An 18880-nucleotide genomic window follows, 5' to 3' on the forward strand; every position below is an offset into this window, starting at 1 on the left:
TGTCCCAGTGGCAGAAAGGAGAAGAGGCTGAGGACAAGTGGTGATGTGGGAAAAGGGAGACATTTCTCACAATGTATTCCCCACCCGTGGTTCATGGAGGTCCTTCCAGTGAGGCTCTGGGGAGCATGATCAAGTTCCCTTTGCCTGCTGAGTCCACTACCCCACAGGGGGCCAAGGGGAGCTGGGCCCTAGGCCAGAGAGGGGACCTCAGTCTATGCCATTTGCCATTTTGCCATTGCCAAAGCTGCACTGAGGGACAGGCCTGGAGCTGAGCATCTCATCTGCATGACAAACTTACTCTGGTCCCTGCTCTGAGAGCTGCAGCTTGAAGAACATTGGGAGAAGCATTTAACCTCTCTTGTGAGGAGAGGCTGCAGGAGCTGAGCCTGTTAAACCTAGAGAAGAGAAGGCTGAGAGGGGATCTTATTAATGGATATAAATGTCCCAAAGGCAGGTTTTCAGGAGGATGGTGCCAGACTCTTTCCAGTGGTGCTCAGTGACAGGATGAGAACTATAAACTAAAACACAAGAAGTTTCACCTCAACATGAAGAACATTTTTCTGTTTGAGAATGACAATGCAGTGGAACAGGTTGCCGAGGGAGGTTGTGGATTTTCTCTCTCTGCTGACATTCAAAAACCCACCTGGACATGTTCCTATGTCACCTGCTCCACACGTCCCTACCTTGGCAGGGAGCTTGGGCTAGATGATCTCCAGGGGTCCCTTCCAGCCCTAACAATTCTGTGATTGTGATATGCTTTTTGCTTCCCAGTCCAAGGGAATGAGTGGGTTTGTGCAGGTGTCACACTAGAGACTTGCCTCTGGATTTCTGACAAGGTGGCAGTAAAAACTATTAGGCTGCATTCAGGGTTTTGACTTTAAAAAGTCTGCAAGTCTGAAGCAGCAGCTGGAGGTGATACAGACAGAATGACTCGCCAGAGGTTATATTTGCTAAGATTATTACTGCAGGGAAGGAGTGAAGGAGAAAACAAGAATCTGAGCTAGTGGCAGTTATTTCCATTTGCTCATATTCTTGTTTTGGAGCACAGTGTGGTTTGGAGCATGGACCTGCAAGTAAATGAGATAAGAGCTACAGAAAAATATTTCCTCTCTTTCAAATACAAAGACCAGTTATGTCCTTGGACATAAATAAATGGAATGGATAGTAAGAATAAAAAGTTTGCAAGTTCATGTCATGAAAGTAGTAAATGACAAATAATTATGGCTCTTACATTGGTGAAATCCTCTCTTTCTTATGGACTGTGGAGAAAGGTTCCAAACAAAGATGAAAAGACTCAGCTATGATGTTTGTGACAGGGACAAAAAGCAACCTTCCAGTCTTTTGTGCAGGAATTTATTTGGATTATGAAGTGCAACTTAACTCGACTCCTACCTGAAACCTCTGAGGAAGTTATGTATTACAGTGACCTTGTGTTAAAAATCTCATGCTCTTTTTTCTAGAAGTGATCTGAATGTTACTGGTATGGAGGAAAGATAAAGGAGCCTGTGGCTCATCTGTCTCTCATCAGGGCTTAAGAAAATAATTATCACTTGGAGGCTGAGAGGGCTCAAATTAGGAAAGGTCAAAAGAGGCTAAATAAGGTCCTTTTCAAATAAAAGCCTGCTACATGTACTGCCTCAGAACAAGCCTTGTACAACAGTTAGACAAGAGTCTGTTCAGCTTTGCATTTGACCTGTGGGATTTAATGCAACAGGAATGTGGAATGTGTTTACAAGGTAGCAGTTATTGCTGAAATATGTGAGTGCTGTTGCCTGGGGATATTTCAGAGGATTGTGACTGTGCTGACAGTGGCTGTACCTCTTGGATGGACCGTGTGGATGTTGGGAAGGAAACTGGCCCCAGAGTCTGCAATCTTCAGAGAGAATGCAGGGCATGATGCTCCCCTTCCCCACCACGTCCCGCTGCCATCCCATGGCTTCAGCTGGATCTCACTCCATTCTTGCCGCTCCTTCGTGCTAGGATGAGCCGGGAGGGTGAGCTGGTCCCTGTGCTGGAGACATGGCTTCCTGTTATCCCTGCATCCGAGGGGACTCCAGGTTAGCACACGGCTGCGGCCGCTTCAGCAGAGTGCTCTGGGCTGGAATGGGCTGGGGCTGAGGACTGAGAGCTCCTGATGGCACCTTTCCTGAGCAGGTCCTGGAAATCAGCCTGCCTATGTTATGGCTAGTCTCAGCTGGTGGGCTGGTGTATCTCTGCCTGGAAGGGGTCAGGCCCTTCTCCTAGAAGTATCTATTTCGTTCTCTTTGCATTTCCAACTTTCTTTTTTTTTAATTTCTATTTTAAATGTCCAGTATTAAAACTATTCTGCACATGTTTCATGGATGATTTCAATAATTACTTCATCAGTCCAGCACAGGAATTCCCAAGGAAGCTGATCTCTCAGTCAGCTTAATCTCTTTGATTCATTCACTTTCCTTTTTACTTAAATTTGTTTAATTTTCACTGCACTGATGGCAAAATATTTGGAAGTAGGCCTAGGATATAACAATATTCTGTGTTCAGAATATAGTTATATAGTTATATATTCTGAACCCAGATTTGTCATTAACTTTTAAAGAAACTTAAAAAAACTCTTGAAATTACACTGTTGACTATACCACACATTATGGGCCTGTGAAAATTGGGCCAAATTCAGCTCTAGATGTTAGCAATTGACTTCCTTCCTGGTTAACTTGGCCCACCAAGTCTCCTTCAGAATAGCAGATAAAGCTGAACAAGGATCTCATTCCAGGTACTGCTAAACACTTTCTGCATCTTAAACTCCCATTAACCTCTGCACTGTACAAGAACACCCTTACATTAGGCTAATTGATGGGGCAGCAGGTGTCAGTGAGCCATTGCTCAGGGCTCGCTGTGCTTTCAGGGGAGACTTACTGTTTCTTCACCACAAAGAAAATGTGTGTGTTTGTGTGTGTAGGTGATTAGACAATTTATTGTATTCATGGTTCCAAAAAAGCTAGGAAGGAGCAATGAAAGCCCTGTTATATTTCTGTGAATTTAAAGGCACTGAGACCTTATAACACTGTTGATATTTTTACTCATTCTGAATACCAAAAGAACTGGTATAATTATTTTTTTGTGAAATAGCTTCAGGAATGTTCCCAGTGCTGAATTCAACAGTAATTGCAATATGTAGAATCAAATGTACTTTTTTTCTAACTAAAGAAAGACGTTTTACTTTATTTTCTATTGCCTTTCAAGAAGAGGCACAGTGAGTGAATTTTTAATAATTCACTTACCCTTGATTCTGAGTGATGTTAGCCTGATATTGTAAAAAAAAAGTATGACCTTCTTCAGAACATTATTAGCAAAATATTCTATGTGAACACTCGATATTATTTTAGTTAAAAATATAGATTGTGCTTCTATCAGTAAAAATGGCTGGTACTAACCTAAAAGCCTGGTAGTATATTGAGCTGTTTGTGCTCATAAATACAGAAGAGGATCTCTGGTAGGCAGCTAGCTAGGGGACGTCTTGTGTCTTTGTGTAAAACAGCTATGCCCTTATTATCCTTGAATGCTGAAGAAGAAGGAAAGCCAATGTAGTTTTTTTTACTTTAACAGTTCTCTTTATAATCGTGCTTTCCATGTTGGTGGAATAAATCTCCTGGCCCCTCTATTAAATCACAAAAAAAATAAAGCACTGAAAGCAAAAAGGAAAGGGTTACTGCATAGGAGTAAGACATTTCACATGAGTTTGCTTTATTCTTTTGCCGATGCAGACTCCTCCCCCCACCCTTCTTCCTGTAATTCTTTTATATGGTTGTTTGCTTTGCTTGGTTTTGGTTTGTTGGGGTTTTTTTGTTTGTTTGTTTAAAGCAAGAATGCAAGTCAAGCTAAGGCTTTTCCTGTGAACAAAATATGATCTTTGTGAAGGTGTATACCCTCAAGTTCTGGAACACTTCACCCTTCTGGAACAGCTTATTCCCTGCACTGTCCAGGACACCAGACTGGGCAGTCCTAGTAATGCCTTCTGACCTCTTTTGTTTGTGTGTTCTGTAGCAATGCATTGTTTTAAAAAATAAAATCTCACTCCTCACAAGCTGCTTGGGAGGCAGGTTTATTTTATGGAGTGTTTCTCACTTCTCTCATAAATGCTGAGGGAAGGAAGGACTAGTAATTCTTGGGGGGGAAAAGAGGTAGAAAAGGAAGATTTTTACCTCTCCCTCCCATCTCTTGGAAATGCACTGTGCTTGTAATAGAGAAAGGAATGTGCTGTTGGTAGGGGCATGGCAGAAGGGCTGATGAGGGTCTGATGAGAATCTGCACAGCCTTTGGACTAACAAGGGCAGATGCGTCAGAGGGTAGTTTGGGCTGCTTAGGCAAAGGAAAGCACATACTGACCAACAGCAGTGGAAGATTGAAAAAATGCCCAGAAAGCCCTCCGAGGATTGGGAAGATTTCTCTGTTGTAGCCCCTAAAGCATCACCTGCTGTTTGTGGCAAGCCTTGCCCTGTTTGCACAAAGGCTCGGGCTTGAAGCCCATGCAGCAAACTCTATCCCATCTGCTTTGTCCAATCTTTCTTTTAGCAGGTATTTTATTACATCCTTTGATGTCTCTTCTCAGTGATCACAGGGATGTCCAGCACCACCTTATGTTTACATCATATGCAACAGGAATTTGAGTGATGGATGTGAGTACTGCAAAGGCAAGGGCTGATGGAAAGGGGCAGTAGTGTGCCAGTTGCTGGGCCTTGTGGCAGAGCTTGATATTCTTCCACCTCCACCCATGTTGGGGGGAAGAATAGCAAACTGTGGTGCAAGGAACAGCATTGGAAGAGATATGTGCTGGTGCAACTGACTTTTATTAGTTATTTCTGAGAGAAGGGGCAGATCGCTCACAGCTAGCTCTATTTATTTTAACAGTGAGTGGGAAGAGGATTAGAGGATCCCGAACTGGCAGAATTTTAAAAGAGAAGGACATTGACTTTGTGTTCAGGCTGTGTGTTCTCACCTGGATGCTCGCCTAGAACCCGTGAAGCCATGGAGAGGATGTTGGCAGCAGACACGTGAGCCAGCCTTGCTCTGAGCATGAGGAGTGGCTCATAGGCTCTCACCACACCAATGTGGTTGTGCAATATGCAAACTTTCTTTTAATGCAAACGTGTGCCACAAACATCACATTAGCTGGAGATAAATGTTAGCCACAACCAAGGAAACAAAACCTTTTATTAGCCAATAATGCAGACAAGAAAAGATGGATAAAGTGTACCAGCTTCAGTGTGAAACAGATGAAAAGGGATAGCAAACTATCATTTAGACAGCCAACCATTTGTGAAAATACCACATTTTGTTGATGTTTGCAGGGACATTGGTCAGTGTAAGCAAGTAGATGCTAACAGCAAAGAACACATGAAGTCACAGACTTTGCAAAGCAACACTTTTTGTTTACTGATACAGACCATTTGAACAAAGTGAAAGATGATTGCCCAATGTTGAAAACAAAAGGCAAAGTTGTTTATTTTGAAAGGGTATTTTTCTTTTTAGTTTGACATGAAGTTTATTTTTTGATGTTTTGTACGGACTTGGTAGTAGAAACCAGTGCAGTTTTCTCAGAAAATGCCTTCTCTGGGTAAATTATTTTTAATAATTCATAAATTATGAGGACACAGCTAGAATATGTACAGATACTGTAGAGATGCTGACATACAGTAGAAGGGCAGAATGACCCTTCAGTCCCAGTGCTGGCACTCTGGATAAAGCTTCTAGGATGGCTGTGTGTATGTAAGCATGCACTCAGGTGCATTTGTTCACTTGATTTAAAAACTGGAGGCCAAATAAAAAATGAAAAGTGAAACTCCTTTGAGCTAATGAGAAGTCTGAAGCAGGAAAATGTATGGCTTTGGAAATGGGGTTGCAGTTGTTATGAAATTCTCCTGTCCTTTTTATGAGCTTTTTGGATGTTTTATACAGATTAATCAGATTCCCAGAGACCTGCACCTCACTCATGTGGACACTCTTAATACCTGGGTTCATATGTGCTGTGCTAGCTCAGTGGGAGTACTTCACTATGCTTCTTAGACCACCTGTTGCAGGTGGTTTATCTTAGAAACAGAAGCTCAAGATGATGGCTGCCCTTTGGAAATGATTTTATAATTGGACATATTGTGAGAGATTTCTTTTTGGCTAGGCTCAAGCATTATCTCTTGGGAGCACTGAAAGTTGTTTGAGAGTTTGAAAGGAGGGAACAAAGATCTCTGTTAGCAGGAGAAGGTCGGAACAGAGAGTGTGTTGAACAGCAGGGTTTCTTGAGCTGTGTGAATACCTGCCTGCTACTTTACACTTCCTTCTGCCACAACCTGCACAATGTTTTCAGCACAAGGTCTCCCCTGGCTGCAGAGATAAACCTTTGCTTGGGAGGCAGGTGATCACAGCACGCTTTTGAACCTGTGCTATGCCAAGGCATGGCAACCTGGGGCTGTGTCCAGGTGGTGCTCTTGCTAATAATGCACATGCCAGAGAGCTGGAGTGTCTCCAGGGTTGTGAAAGCTCTGCTGGTGTGCCTGAGATGGCAGAGGACCATGGCAGCCACTCTGGGTTTGCTCCCTCTGGAAATTTTGAGCTTCAGTTTCTGCAGTCTAAGTGACAGGAGGAGAGGCTGTGTGGCCTCTGGATGATGCCTTCATTTCAGGTCTGAGTCCTCAGAGACAGGCAGAATGAGAAAAGGCTGCCTCAGTCTTTGCTCCTGGCATTTAGGATGATTTTGAGTTGGTTACTCTTTCAGCTAGAGGAGTATCTCTGAGTATGTGGGTTTTCTTTATAACCCCAGAATCCCTGCTTTATTTTCTTCTCCCCCCTCTTCCCCCCAAATCTTCAAGGCTCTGTAATATCAGTAGGAATGTTTGTGTATATTGTGATGTTTGGAGAAAAGGGCAGGTCCTCCTCACATGTGAAATAATTCCCCTAAATTCAGATTTTTAACTCCTCCTGTTTCTACTAGAAAAAGAATATTCTTGTACAAAAGAGAAATGGAAGGTGTAAATTGGCATTATTTGGTTCTTGGATACATGCTTTTGAGTGCACTGGCATTTGGAAGGGATAAGAAGAGGAATAAAAACCTGTTGTGTTGCTATATTCCATCTATATTCTCTACAGTGGCATAGTCTCAGATGTATTTCTTGTATCACAGCTTATCTAGAAAGGACCTAGAAAGGAAGAAGGAAAGTGAAAAAAAGTCTCTGCTGGGAAAAGACCAATATAGCAAAACCACTGTTATAAACAGGTAATATTTAGCAATTTGTGATGAGACATTATATTTGGCTTATAAAAGCCCATAATAAATTGATAAACCACATGCCTCTAGTATTGCGAAAAGAACCACACATACAATGTGGAAAAAAAAAAGAGAAAAAGGGCGTGTCTGCCAGTGGTGTGGTAAATCTTGCCCTTGCTAACAAGGGAGAACCAATGCATGTTGCTTCTTTAGGATGAAAATCCTGCTGAGTTTTCAGATCACAGGATGATTTAATTAAGCGATGGACTTCAGTAAATCCTTGGGGAAATTGGAAACAAGAAAGCTCAGCAGCCGAGCATCTATATCTAAGCATAAGTGCACAATGAATACCACCCATCCCAGTGGGTGCCAAATTCAAAGCTGCTGGATTTTGTCAGTATTTTGTTGCACAGCTCTTAAGCTTGTAGGCCATTGTAGATTTTAAATAAAGCTTTGAGGGTGAAAAAATTTGGCTCCAGAGCAAAACCTGCAATCTCTGTTTACATCAGAGAAGTGACATGCAGTTACAGTAATACCAAGTGGAAACTCTGGATTTTTTTGTTTCTCCTCTTAAGTATCATGTTTTAATCAAATCTTTCCTATGATGAATGTATTGATGCTGGAGGGTTTGTTGGAGATGTTGAGGAAAAGGCTTGAAAGATTGAAAGTTTGCCTAGAGATACTGTTAAAATACATTATACTGAAAGAAAAAGGGAAGATACAGATATTATGGTTCTCTGAGTTTATATATATTTGGAGAAAAAAATGGGATTATCTTCTGGTGGTGAAAACCAGTGTTTCTCTGACAGTGCAAAGGAAGCAGTTAAAAGGAAACCCAGCTTCGTGTTAATAAAAACAACATAGTAAATATTAAGTTAGAGATGAATGTGATTGTCTACAGCTAGGTTTGGTGAGACACTAGCTCAGGCAGTGCCTGGCTTGCAGAGCATCACAGAGTGATCTCTGGCAGCTGTTGGATGCTCAGGAAGGACCAGTATTTCTTCACACTGTCTTGGGATATTGTTCCAATGCAAACCATCACTTGGCAAAGTGCTCAAGTAAGTGGCTAAGTGTCAGCTTCAGCATTTGCTCAAAACCAGGGTTTGCTAAAAATGAATCTGTTGACTTTTGAACATTTTTCTGAAAACCTGTACTCCAGCACACTGCCCAGAAGCATTTTGCAAGTTCTTCCAGTCCTCTCTGCTGTGCTGGTTCCCCCCACACTGTGCTGTTCTCAGGTTAAGGAAGCATGTATCTATTCATCCCCTAATGCAAACAAATCTCCCCTTGTAATAGCACAAAACTCTTCCTGCATCCTTGGTATGGGGTGGGTGGCTGCACCTCACTGCTCCTGTCATAGTGTATATTTGCACAATATAATGACTGCTGCAAGGGCTGCTGTTACCTCCTCCTCTGTGTCAGCCACCACTGGCCTGGGACAGTCAGACCAAACCCTGGGTTTGGGCTGGAAACTTGTATTTTGAACTGAAAACCAAATCCTTATGATTGCATGATGAATTGAGAGGGAGTTCTTATAAAAGCCTTAGTCACCCCACTGCAAACCCAATATTGCTTAACTGACCCAAGCTTACAGGATTTATTTGCTGTAATTTAAAATAACCATTTCCTTGCTGAGGGTAAGAGAGTCTCTGGGCTCCTGCACAGGAGGTTGAGGTCACTGGTATTTGTGCCCAGTGTCTCCTGCACCCAGATGCCTCTGACCTGCACCTTGGGTTGCTTTCTGCCTCACTCCAAAGTTATCTTACCTGGACAACCTTCCTCCCTGCACACAGCCTGGGTCTCTTGGGCAGCTCTCCCATAGCAAAGCAGCTATGTTTTTCCCCAGGTGACACTGAGCTGTCTAGGGATGACTCTGGCAGCAGTGGTGGGACCTGGTGTTATGGCAATTACACAAGCCAGCCACAATAACTGGGTTTGATGAGGTTTCTGCCGAATCAATAAGCTGAAAGACAGATTCCTCTGTAAAAGTATTTTAAAAATACTTTTTATCAACAGCATTACAGCCTGAGTTGGGCATCTCTCAAGAAGGTCTTTAAACAAAGAAATCCCAGGATGACCTGCTAAAGCAGTACATGGAAAATTATCTTTCAAACAAACTTAGTGTGTTTTGCTGGCAAGTAACAAATCATTTACATATTGGACAAGGATAGAACTCCCAGGTAATATAATACTTTTCTGATCTTCTCTTTCTCCCTCTGACATGTGCTCCTTAAAATAGTTGCAGATGTCAGAGGCAGCTGTGTCCACAAATACACTTGCTACTATGTTTTATTATAATAAATAATAAAAAATTATTATTAAGATCCTGGAGAGTCAATCCCCTGTATCTCAAGAGCGCCTATTACAATCTTTTCTAGCAGTCATGTTACTCTGGTCTCTGTCTACATTCCTGTACTTTAGTTCAATTTATTCGTCTCCTCACAAGCTCTAATCACACTTTGGGAGTTATCTCTCTCTGATTATAACAATCCCAACCAGGATCAATCTGAAGCCAGACAGCCCAACTTCCCCTTGCCAGTCGGTCAACTCCACGTGTTTTTCAATTTTATGTCGCTCTTGTGGATGGAACAACTCCTTCAGCAACAGGCCCAGGATGGGTCATATCCAGAACAATAATCCAGAACAAATAATATGAAATAATGATGCACGTTAACCTGCATCTTCTCTTAGCTTAGGAATTTGATTTCTTCACATAACCAAATCCCCAGGATTCTAGGGGTGATGGAATATGAGTACCACACACACACTCACATATGGTGGCCAAGCAGCTCCTTCCTTCTCACAGGCCAGGGCTCCAGCCCTGTACTTTTGCAAGACACAGTACTGGAGGGCTGCCTTCCTCTGGGTAAGGCACACTAATTCTTAAATAATGTTAGGAAACAGCAAAAATGTGGTGGGCCTGAAGTATTGCTGCATGAGGAAAGAAAGAGAGTGAGGATCTTGCTTCAAAATGCACAACTGGCAAGAAGAGAGCCTATCAAGGTTCAGTGTCCATCTGTTTCCTCTAAGTGACGAGATTTATGCTGCATCCCTGGTCATGTATTAGTGTCCCTTAATATTTGGGGCATCCAGTGGAAACATTCTTTGTGACCTCAGATGTCACAAAATAAATCACACTAATCTTTGCATGTATTATGGTGGAGTTTTCTTTTTTTTAAATTGGTTTTATTCTCTAGCAATTTGGCTGCCAAGGTTTGAGGCAGGAACATAATTCTGGTTTGTCAGGAATATGATATACTATCTGACTGAATTTTGCCAGAGGGAACATGTTCATACTTGCCTGCATGTTTCCAACAAACATTGTCACTGTGTGGGGGTTTATCCCACAGTGGCTTTGCTACTGAGAACTAGTGAAGTATGGCATGCAAACATTTGGATTAAAAAAAATATACCCTCACCTGAGTGTAGCTGGATGCAGCAGGGTGATGCCAGAGAGCCACAGATGGGTATGTGAGTTATGTACGATTTATACACAGAATGTAGAATCCCACTTCTGGATGTGTGTAGCTTATAGATGCTACAGGGCATGCATATAACAGCTGAAGCTTTAAAGACATTCCTGCCATTGCTACTGCAACGTGACAGCAAGAATCTGAGACACCCTGTTTAACAATTGACCAGATATGCCACAGCCCACAATACATATTTATCTGTCACCTCCCAGTGGACATTTACTTTGAAGATAAAGGTATCCTAAAATCACAGAATTGTTTGTGTTGAAATGGACCTTAAAGAACACCTAGTTCCAGCCTCCCTGCCATAGGCAGGGACACTTTCCACTAGAGCAGGTTGCTCAAAGCCCCATCCAGCCTGACCTTGAACACTTCCAGGGATGGGATATCCACAGTTTCTCCAGGCAACCTGTTCCAGTGTCTCACCACCCTCATCCATGTTTTTTTCTAGGGCAGGTTCTTTAGTATTTCTCCATATTTCAGGCAGATACCCTCGACCAAAAGTTGCTCACTCTTGTGTTTGTGTTAATTCTGATTTGGTACCCGGTGGGTGGTGGCAGGGAGTGTTTCACAACGAAGCTCTGGGTCTGGCTGGTGCAGAAGCCCTGGAGCTGCCAGGCAGTAGAGGTGCCTTTGCTATGGCTGAACTGCAGCCATGTGCTGTGGCCCAGCTCAAGTGGCTGCAGATGGTGCAGGTGATGTGTTGTGTTTTAGATTTGAGTAATGAAGGTTTCATATCCATTTCACTAGCTCCTTGGATTTACGAGGAGTCTTAAGTCTCCCAGTACTTCAGTGAATCAAAACAGCCACAGTCTACTCACCCTCCCATCCAGGTTGTGGCATGAGCATCTGTCACCATTACAGCCCAAAGAGTGACTACAGCATTTAACTCACTATCAAATCAGTGGCATCCATGACTTTTTTTCTCCCTTGACCGTGAAACTATGGCTCTCCAGATGAAGAAAAGAGAGCACAAACAGACTACTGCACCAGACATATAATTTAAATTATAGATATAATGTCTTCAGGCTTTGGACATGGACAGTTTTGCAATTATTTTTTAGTTTAGGAGCCTTATTAAGCAAAGTAATATTTTGCATCCGAAAAGTAAAGAAGTGCGGGGGTTCGGTGCTGCTTTCAGGGAACTCGCGTCCCGTTTTCCGGCTGTCTCTGGCACCGAGCTCCCATTTCAGGGTACAGCTTGGTACCTTTCTGATCTTGTGGGTCTTGGCCTCTGGCAGAAGCGTGGCAATGACAAGGAAGAAGAGAGGACTCACGTGGGTTTCAACTGGGTTTTATTTCATCCAGAGGGGAGCCCACGAAAAGTGAGTTTTTCCCTCTGGGTCTCCCCTTAAGTACAGGGGTGGGGAAAGGGGCAGGGGACAGTCTAGAACCAATCCCAGGGGGTGGGGAGTGACCCAGAACACAAAGGACAGACAGTAGAACAATTCCATGCATAAAAAGAAGAGTTGGAAATTGAGAACTTGCCAAATCACTCCACAGCCTCACTAGAACTTTCCAGGCTTTAGGGAGGGGCTGCAGAGTGATGGACAGGACCCATAATTCAGGAAAAACCAAAAGGGTTTAACATGGGGATACAGGGAGGAACAAATGTAAAACAAAGAAACAGAAAAACCTAAAATGCACACCACAACAAAGAGAGAGAGAGGAAAAAAAAAGAAAATTAGTTGTTTTATTTTTACTTGTATTTCTCTTTTACTAATTCTCCCTAGCTCTGTTATCTCTACAAAAAGAAAGGAATAGAAAGCATCACTACCTTTTCCCAGGTTTCTTAAGAAAGAAGAAAAAACACAATCTGTAAATACTTCAAACTGGATATAAATAAGGGGAAAATACATGGGATTCTCTACTATTGTTACTTGTACACTTACTCAAATGCTGTAATTTTGTCATTTTGTCTCTGGTCCTGAATGGGCTGAGAAATGGAGAATCAAAGAAGCCCACCTTCTCTGATACATATTTTTAGAAGCATTCAAGAATTCACCAGTCTGCAGATAGGAAAGGCTGATTGACTAAATTGTCATGGACTATTGTCTTCTGAAAGTGGAAATAATCTGTGTAACTTATTATACCTTAGCCTAATAAGTAATAATAAAAATAATAATGAGTTATTTTTATCTATTATGTATATTTTATGTATATTTATCTATAATATACACACATAATATTCTATATTTTTATATTTTGGTAATTTGCCTGTATGTATGTGCACATATATATAGTGAAGTATTGTTATTTTGTTGATACAACTAACACTTTTTGTACCTCCTTTAGTGATTGCCACATGAGTTCCTCAAGGATAATGGACCATAAGATGAGAGAGGCTGAAGGAGATGGAGAGGACAATTCAGGTATAATTTCTCCCTTCCCTGGTGAATGAAAAATGCCATGACTTCTTGAGCTTCTGTGCCTTAGCTCTATCATAGAATTTGTTTGTTTAGAGAACACATTCTGCTTTTCTCTTTACCTGTTTCCAAGAGCTGTTACTTGTTTTCAGCATTTTCAGAGGCTTGAAATACGATTTTCATAGCCTCTTGTGACCAAACTAACTTTTTTACCCAACAAGATCCAGGAGTGAGTGCTGACAGGTGTGCCTCCCAGTGCTGTCATGTCAACTAAAACAGGCCAGGCACAAGCTGTTGGAATTCTTGTGCAAAACAGTGATTTAATATGAAATAGTTTCCTTCACAGAGTTGCAATTGATCCTAATTTAGGTCTTTCCTCACTGAGCAGATTAGAATTGCTATTCAAGGTTATTGCTTGATTCCTAGATGAATGTTTTGTGATCCATTGAATCTTGTAATTAGCATTCAAAATTTTCTCGATGTATTATAAACCCAACATTTTAAAAGCATAAGCCTCCCAACACTGTGCATTCACCTCTGTATGCCTTTTCTACATTTAAATTGGTTTTGGTAGCATTGCTCTTATCATCACTATTTAGCTTCCTGAACAAAGGCAGTGGGTTTCCAAGTAATAATTTCTTTTTCATATCCCAGGCAGTTAAGACCAAATTTTTCCTTCAGAGTTTAATTACCTCAAGAGGCAAGTAGAAACTCTATTAGGAATGATTCTACACCACTGGTTATTTCTTATGTCTCATAAACATTGCAATCCATTCTCCAAGATAACAGTAATTTCATACTATCAGTACAGTCTTGAAAGACATTAATGCAACAGTGGACTGTGTTGCATTTTCCAGGAAAAAGTCCACTTATGCAAAAAATTATTAAGAAATGTTATCGTTCAAAAGTTTGCACATGCTGCTGGTTGCATCTTCTTTATATTTCTTCGCTTAGGAAAGAAAAAATCAAAGTTCAAATCTTTCAAAAAGTTTTTTGGTAAAAAGAAAAGGAAAGAGACATCATCTTCTGTGAGCAACAGTCTGAAGTTGTGCCAGTCAACAAGTGATGTCGCAGCCTCTCCTGACATGCGCATTAGTTATGATTCTGAAGATGACCTCGAGTAAGTCTTTGGACTGTCTGGTAAACAAATACAAAATTGCTACAATGAGTGTAGATTAAAGACACCCCAAAATTGCCTCCTCCCCTTGTTCATTATGCTGTATTTTCAAATAGTCACTTTCCCCAGGAAAGTACAAATTAAAATGGTTGATGGAAGGCAAATCAGAAGGGAATTGGATAGGGTGTAGCAAGAAATATTAATGAAAAAAGCTTTCATTTAATCATAAATAAGCCTTGGGTTATAATTTCAAAATAATGGAATTCCCATCTTCAAAAATTAATTAGAAAATCAGTTTATATCCTACTAGGATTGTCTTATGCCCCTAAAATGTAACTACTAAAGATTGTCAGAGAAATGTAGATGACTAACCATTTATGCCAGGGTTTGAAAGAAGAAAGGAGTAACGGGATGACTGAACTGAAATCAGCAGGATCCAGAGGCTCTGAAGCCTTTTTTTCCTCTGTATACATGGGATTCATCTGACCAAAGGAAAAATGTCTGCATTTGAGTTATAGAACCACAAATTCTTAGAATGGTTTCAGTTGGAAGGGCCTTTAGAGATCATCCAGTACCAACCTCTCTGCCATGCACAAGGATATTTAGTTACCAGCTGCCTTTTATAATCAGTGAGAAGTCAGCATTGCTGACAAAGATTGTACCATCCTTATGCATGAAATAGGTTCTGGAAGTGCCTAAATCTCCCCACTGAAGGTAAACAGGAGCCTGGGATAACCACCTCCAATGTAAATAGGTGCGATTTGATGTCTGAAGTTAGACCAGATGAGTTCCATCCTGTGTGGACCTCTTTGCCTCTGAAAACCCTATCTTCATCCAGACATTGCAAAACTTTTACCCACTATGAAAAGTAATCGTGATAAACCTGGTCCAAACATTCAGATATGTCTCTGGATGGAAAGGTGGACTGAAGAGCCTCTTGGATAAAAGCAAGTCTTTGCATTGGTGGATGTTGTGCCTCTCAGAACAAGCTTCCTGGTCCTCAAGCAAGGGCTGCTGCTGTGCCCAGGAATGGGAAAGGAAGCCATCCCGGCCATTTAAACTGACATTATTCGATGTGGCCACCAGGCAGCGCCAAACAACCAAAAGAAATTATTAACAATTAATTTTTTCTTTTTCTTTGATGGTTTGGTTTTGTTTGGGTTTTTCTTTTTCCTTTCATGGCATTGGCAATAGTAATGTTAGTCCAGCTTGAAGCCCTCGGAATTCTGGGCTGGCAGCACCAGGTGGTGTGTAGTGCTGTTGTTTGACAATTTATTTACAAGATGTGGATGGTGAGATTTTCTTTCCCCCATGTATGGCTTAAAAAGGTCATGTCTGATTGGTTGCCATCTCTGGCTGTTTTGGTCATATTTCTGTGCTGTAACCTGAAGGGTTTTATATTATTGTTTCTTAATATTTATTTAGGCAGACAAAGACCAGGAAATTATTTGAAAGGAAGGAAAATTAATTTGATCACTCTTAATCTCAGAAGACATGTAGGGTACCTCCATTATATGTCTGGGAGGGATGCATCTGCTAGGAAGAGGAAAGAAAGATGGAATGCTGGGATAAATGTGCCCATGCAGCGACACTGCCTGTGTGGGAGCTGCCTTGTTGAATGTTGGTGCATGGGGCACCACTGCAGCCCTGACTGGCACCTGCTCTGCAAATTGCTATAGATCTGTCTGACCTTGGATGCATTGCAGAGATCACATTTGCACTTAGATAAATTGTTCTTCTAATGTCTCTAATGCATTAAGCAGAAGTAGCAGGCTTTCCTTCCTTCTGCAGCAAGAATGTAGATCAACTCTTTCCTGCTATTGTTTTATCAAACATATTTATAGCAGCCACTATGAGGAAAATGTTATTGTCTGCCATGATTGTTTATGTTTGTCTTCAATGTCCCTGCAACAGTATCTAGGATCCAGAAATACAATTCTTTTTTCTTTTCTGCCCAATTAACTTGATAGTTACGTAAACCCAAACAATTCTCTATTCTGCACTCATTTACCATTTCATAGCTCCCTGATTTAAAAAATTCGGAAAAGGTACTCTTACAGAAAATGCTGTGTGCACACATTCCTTTTTCCTGCTCAGTCAGGATATGAGCTAAGCTGAGGAAAATGAGCACAAGAAATCTCCTAGCAGCTAGCTAGCTGCCTGTCTGTGGGCCTCCTCTACCAATCCCATAAGGAGGCAAGGTGCCCATATCCCACATGCACCATTTGCAGAAGAAGTTGCATAACACATACATCCGAAGTAGGAAACAGAATATGAGAGAAACTGCCCACAAAGCATCTCCCACTTTGTCTAACTAGGCCGCAAAGATGGTCCATGAAAAAATGTGTCCCACAGGCTCATAAGAGAAAATGGGAGGGATCTTGATATAGAGCACAGCACCTTCTAAGGATTTATGCAAAGGATTCCATGTGAGAACAAGATTGCCTGAAATGTTTTTGCTAATGATCTATATGGCAGAGATGTATTAAATGCTGTACCACATTTAGATAGTAAAAGGTACTTATTCTTCCTATGGTAGTGGTCACTCATTTGCAAGACATGGTCTTACACTAGCAAGAAATCTCAGTACAGACTCATTTATATGAATTCCATTTTGCACCTGGGTTTGCCTGTGGCCCTGTGACATCACCCAGCTGCTGGCTTCCACCCAAGGGGCAGTAGCTTTTTCCATAAGACATAACTCTTCTTCTGGGGTTAAACTTGATTCAATTTGTTAACATGACAGATAACAGCATTTACAATTTGGGGGGTGGGGGGGAGGGTGGGGGTGGGGGGGTGGGGGCGGTTTTAAAGGTCCTACTTAGATTACCCTGAATGGCTGTATTCACAGAGAAGTCTGGAATCTTGTTTGTGATGTATGCTGTTCATCCCTGTCTCCCATTCCACATTCAATAGACCACTTGAGATAAGAGAAATGGCAAAAAAATTGCATGTTTTCACTCATTTTTTATATTATTCTAGGACACATAAAGGCATTATGGGAAGCAGAGCTTTGTCACATGATAGTATTTTCATCCTTGAGACTGGGCAAGAGCCTGCAAGGCCAGTAAGAGTGTTTTCTCAAGAAAATGTTTCTGATCGGATTAGAGCTTTACAGGTAATTTATACAACATGCTTTTTCTTCAAATGCAAGGGCTGGAATGTCTTTTTAGGCTTGATTTTTAAATTTTTTAAATAGTATTTGTGGTTGAATGTTTGATTAGTAAGTAGTATCTGTCTGCAGTTTACATCAAATGTTGCATTTGTTAATTAGACAGCAGTATCCTGTCTTGGTTCTACATAAATGATAGCTGAAAAATAGGTAGATTATTTGGCTGCCTAAGAGAATGTATAAAGTCAGATGTCCTGTGTCCTGGATCATTCAGTTGTGAGAAGGTAAAATAGTGGTAACTCATTGACCTCAGCTAAAAACATGTTCTGGAGAAACCTTCATCACTATCATAAGGTAATGTATTTTATGCCATGCTGAAGCTGAAACTCCAGCCTACCATGAAATTGGGACCTCCGCCTCCATTTGGACTTCATGCAAAGCGAACAGAGGATGCTGGGACCAGTTCTGAAGATGATGGATTACCCAGGAGCCCTCCAGAAATGTCTTTGCTTCATGAAAGCCTAAACTCAGGCACGAGAACAAGAGTGAGTAGTTCCAGTGTTGACAAAAATAAGTGTTTAATGACTTGTTTTATCTATAAGCAGATGGCAGAATGAAATATTTGGTTTTACATATCTCTATTTTACCTCTGAGCAATTCAGAAATACCTTACTCAAATTGGGAAAACTCTCTCTCTCTGTAAACAACTACTTAGAAACTGTGCTCCTGTTAAAACATAAATATCACACCAGAAAATGCAGAATTAGCAAGAAGAGTATGTGATTGTGTGCATGCATGGGAATGCTGTGTTTTTTATAGAGACTACAAAGAGCTGCCAGGCATAAAAAAATAAAGCTGAAAAATTCCCCCTTGAATGTGTTGATAAGAGAACTCTATAAAGTTCTTCTAGGTTGTCACTGGAAAAAGAAACAAAAAATAATCTGATTTTTTTTTAAATTATAGTTTTGTTAGACATTATTTCATTCTTTATCTGCACGTCTTACACTTTATGTTTGCAGTGTCCTTGCTAGTCCTCTCTAAAACTATAGAGAAAAACAACTTACATTGTCAGTACCTGTGTGCACTTTGTGTAGATGGTTTCTGCGATTATATCCACCTTGTTTGTCATCTTTTACTGAATCTCTTCCTCATTCCATCCCACAGTTCTCTGACTCTCACAGGCACCTTAGCTCTTTGAGTTTAGCTGGAACAGGCAGTGAAGAAGAAGAACAGGTAACTTCTTCCAAATGGGGACAAGTAATTACCCATAGTAGTTTTTAAAAGAAATATAAAAAATATTATTTTGTTGCCTATCTGCTGCAAAAAACTTTGTGTGCGTGTAATTGCCTGCCTGTCTGTTTGCTGTTTTAATGTCTGTCTGTCTAACATAAAAAACTATGCTTATTTATCAACATAGTTCTGATGCAAAGTAATCTCCCATTGATAATAATTAATGTCTCATATGAGGAAAGCTCATATCCTTCAGCAAACTTTATAGACATGATTTAATCTCCAAGCACAACCAACCAGATTTGGACAGTTGAAGCAGTGTCTGTTTTTTCAAAGATGGGAAAGTGC

The 18880-nt window shown here is 41.1% G+C and overlaps 2 protein-coding genes across 5 annotated transcripts in view; one reads left to right on the forward strand and one right to left on the reverse strand.

Moving 5' to 3' along the window:
* MRPL30 (mitochondrial ribosomal protein L30) overlaps window positions 1–18880 on the reverse strand; it is a 143006-nt gene that overhangs the window by 62566 nt on the left and 61560 nt on the right. The window lies entirely within an intron of this gene.
* CRACDL (CRACD like) overlaps window positions 1–18880 on the forward strand; it is a 68575-nt gene that overhangs the window by 25195 nt on the left and 24500 nt on the right. For 3 of the 4 annotated variants that reach the window (XM_083855095.1, XM_083855092.1, XM_083855093.1), the window contains 5 exons: window positions 13003–13079; window positions 14028–14193; window positions 17173–17308; window positions 17683–17847; window positions 18467–18535. In XM_083855095.1, coding sequence (XP_083711221.1) covers window positions 13013–13079; window positions 14028–14193; window positions 17173–17308; window positions 17683–17847; window positions 18467–18535 — 603 coding nt within the window. In that variant the 5' untranslated portion in view covers window positions 13003–13012. Of the gene's footprint in view, window positions 1–9399; window positions 9415–13002; window positions 13080–14027; window positions 14194–17172; window positions 17309–17682; window positions 17848–18466; window positions 18536–18880 lie in introns of those variants that run through there. The other variant, XM_083855094.1, reaches the window with a different exon arrangement.

This window comes from Zosterops lateralis (assembly GCF_965231275.1).
Source record: "Zosterops lateralis genome assembly, chromosome: 2".
Taxonomy (NCBI): Eukaryota; Metazoa; Chordata; class Aves; order Passeriformes; family Zosteropidae; genus Zosterops; species Zosterops lateralis.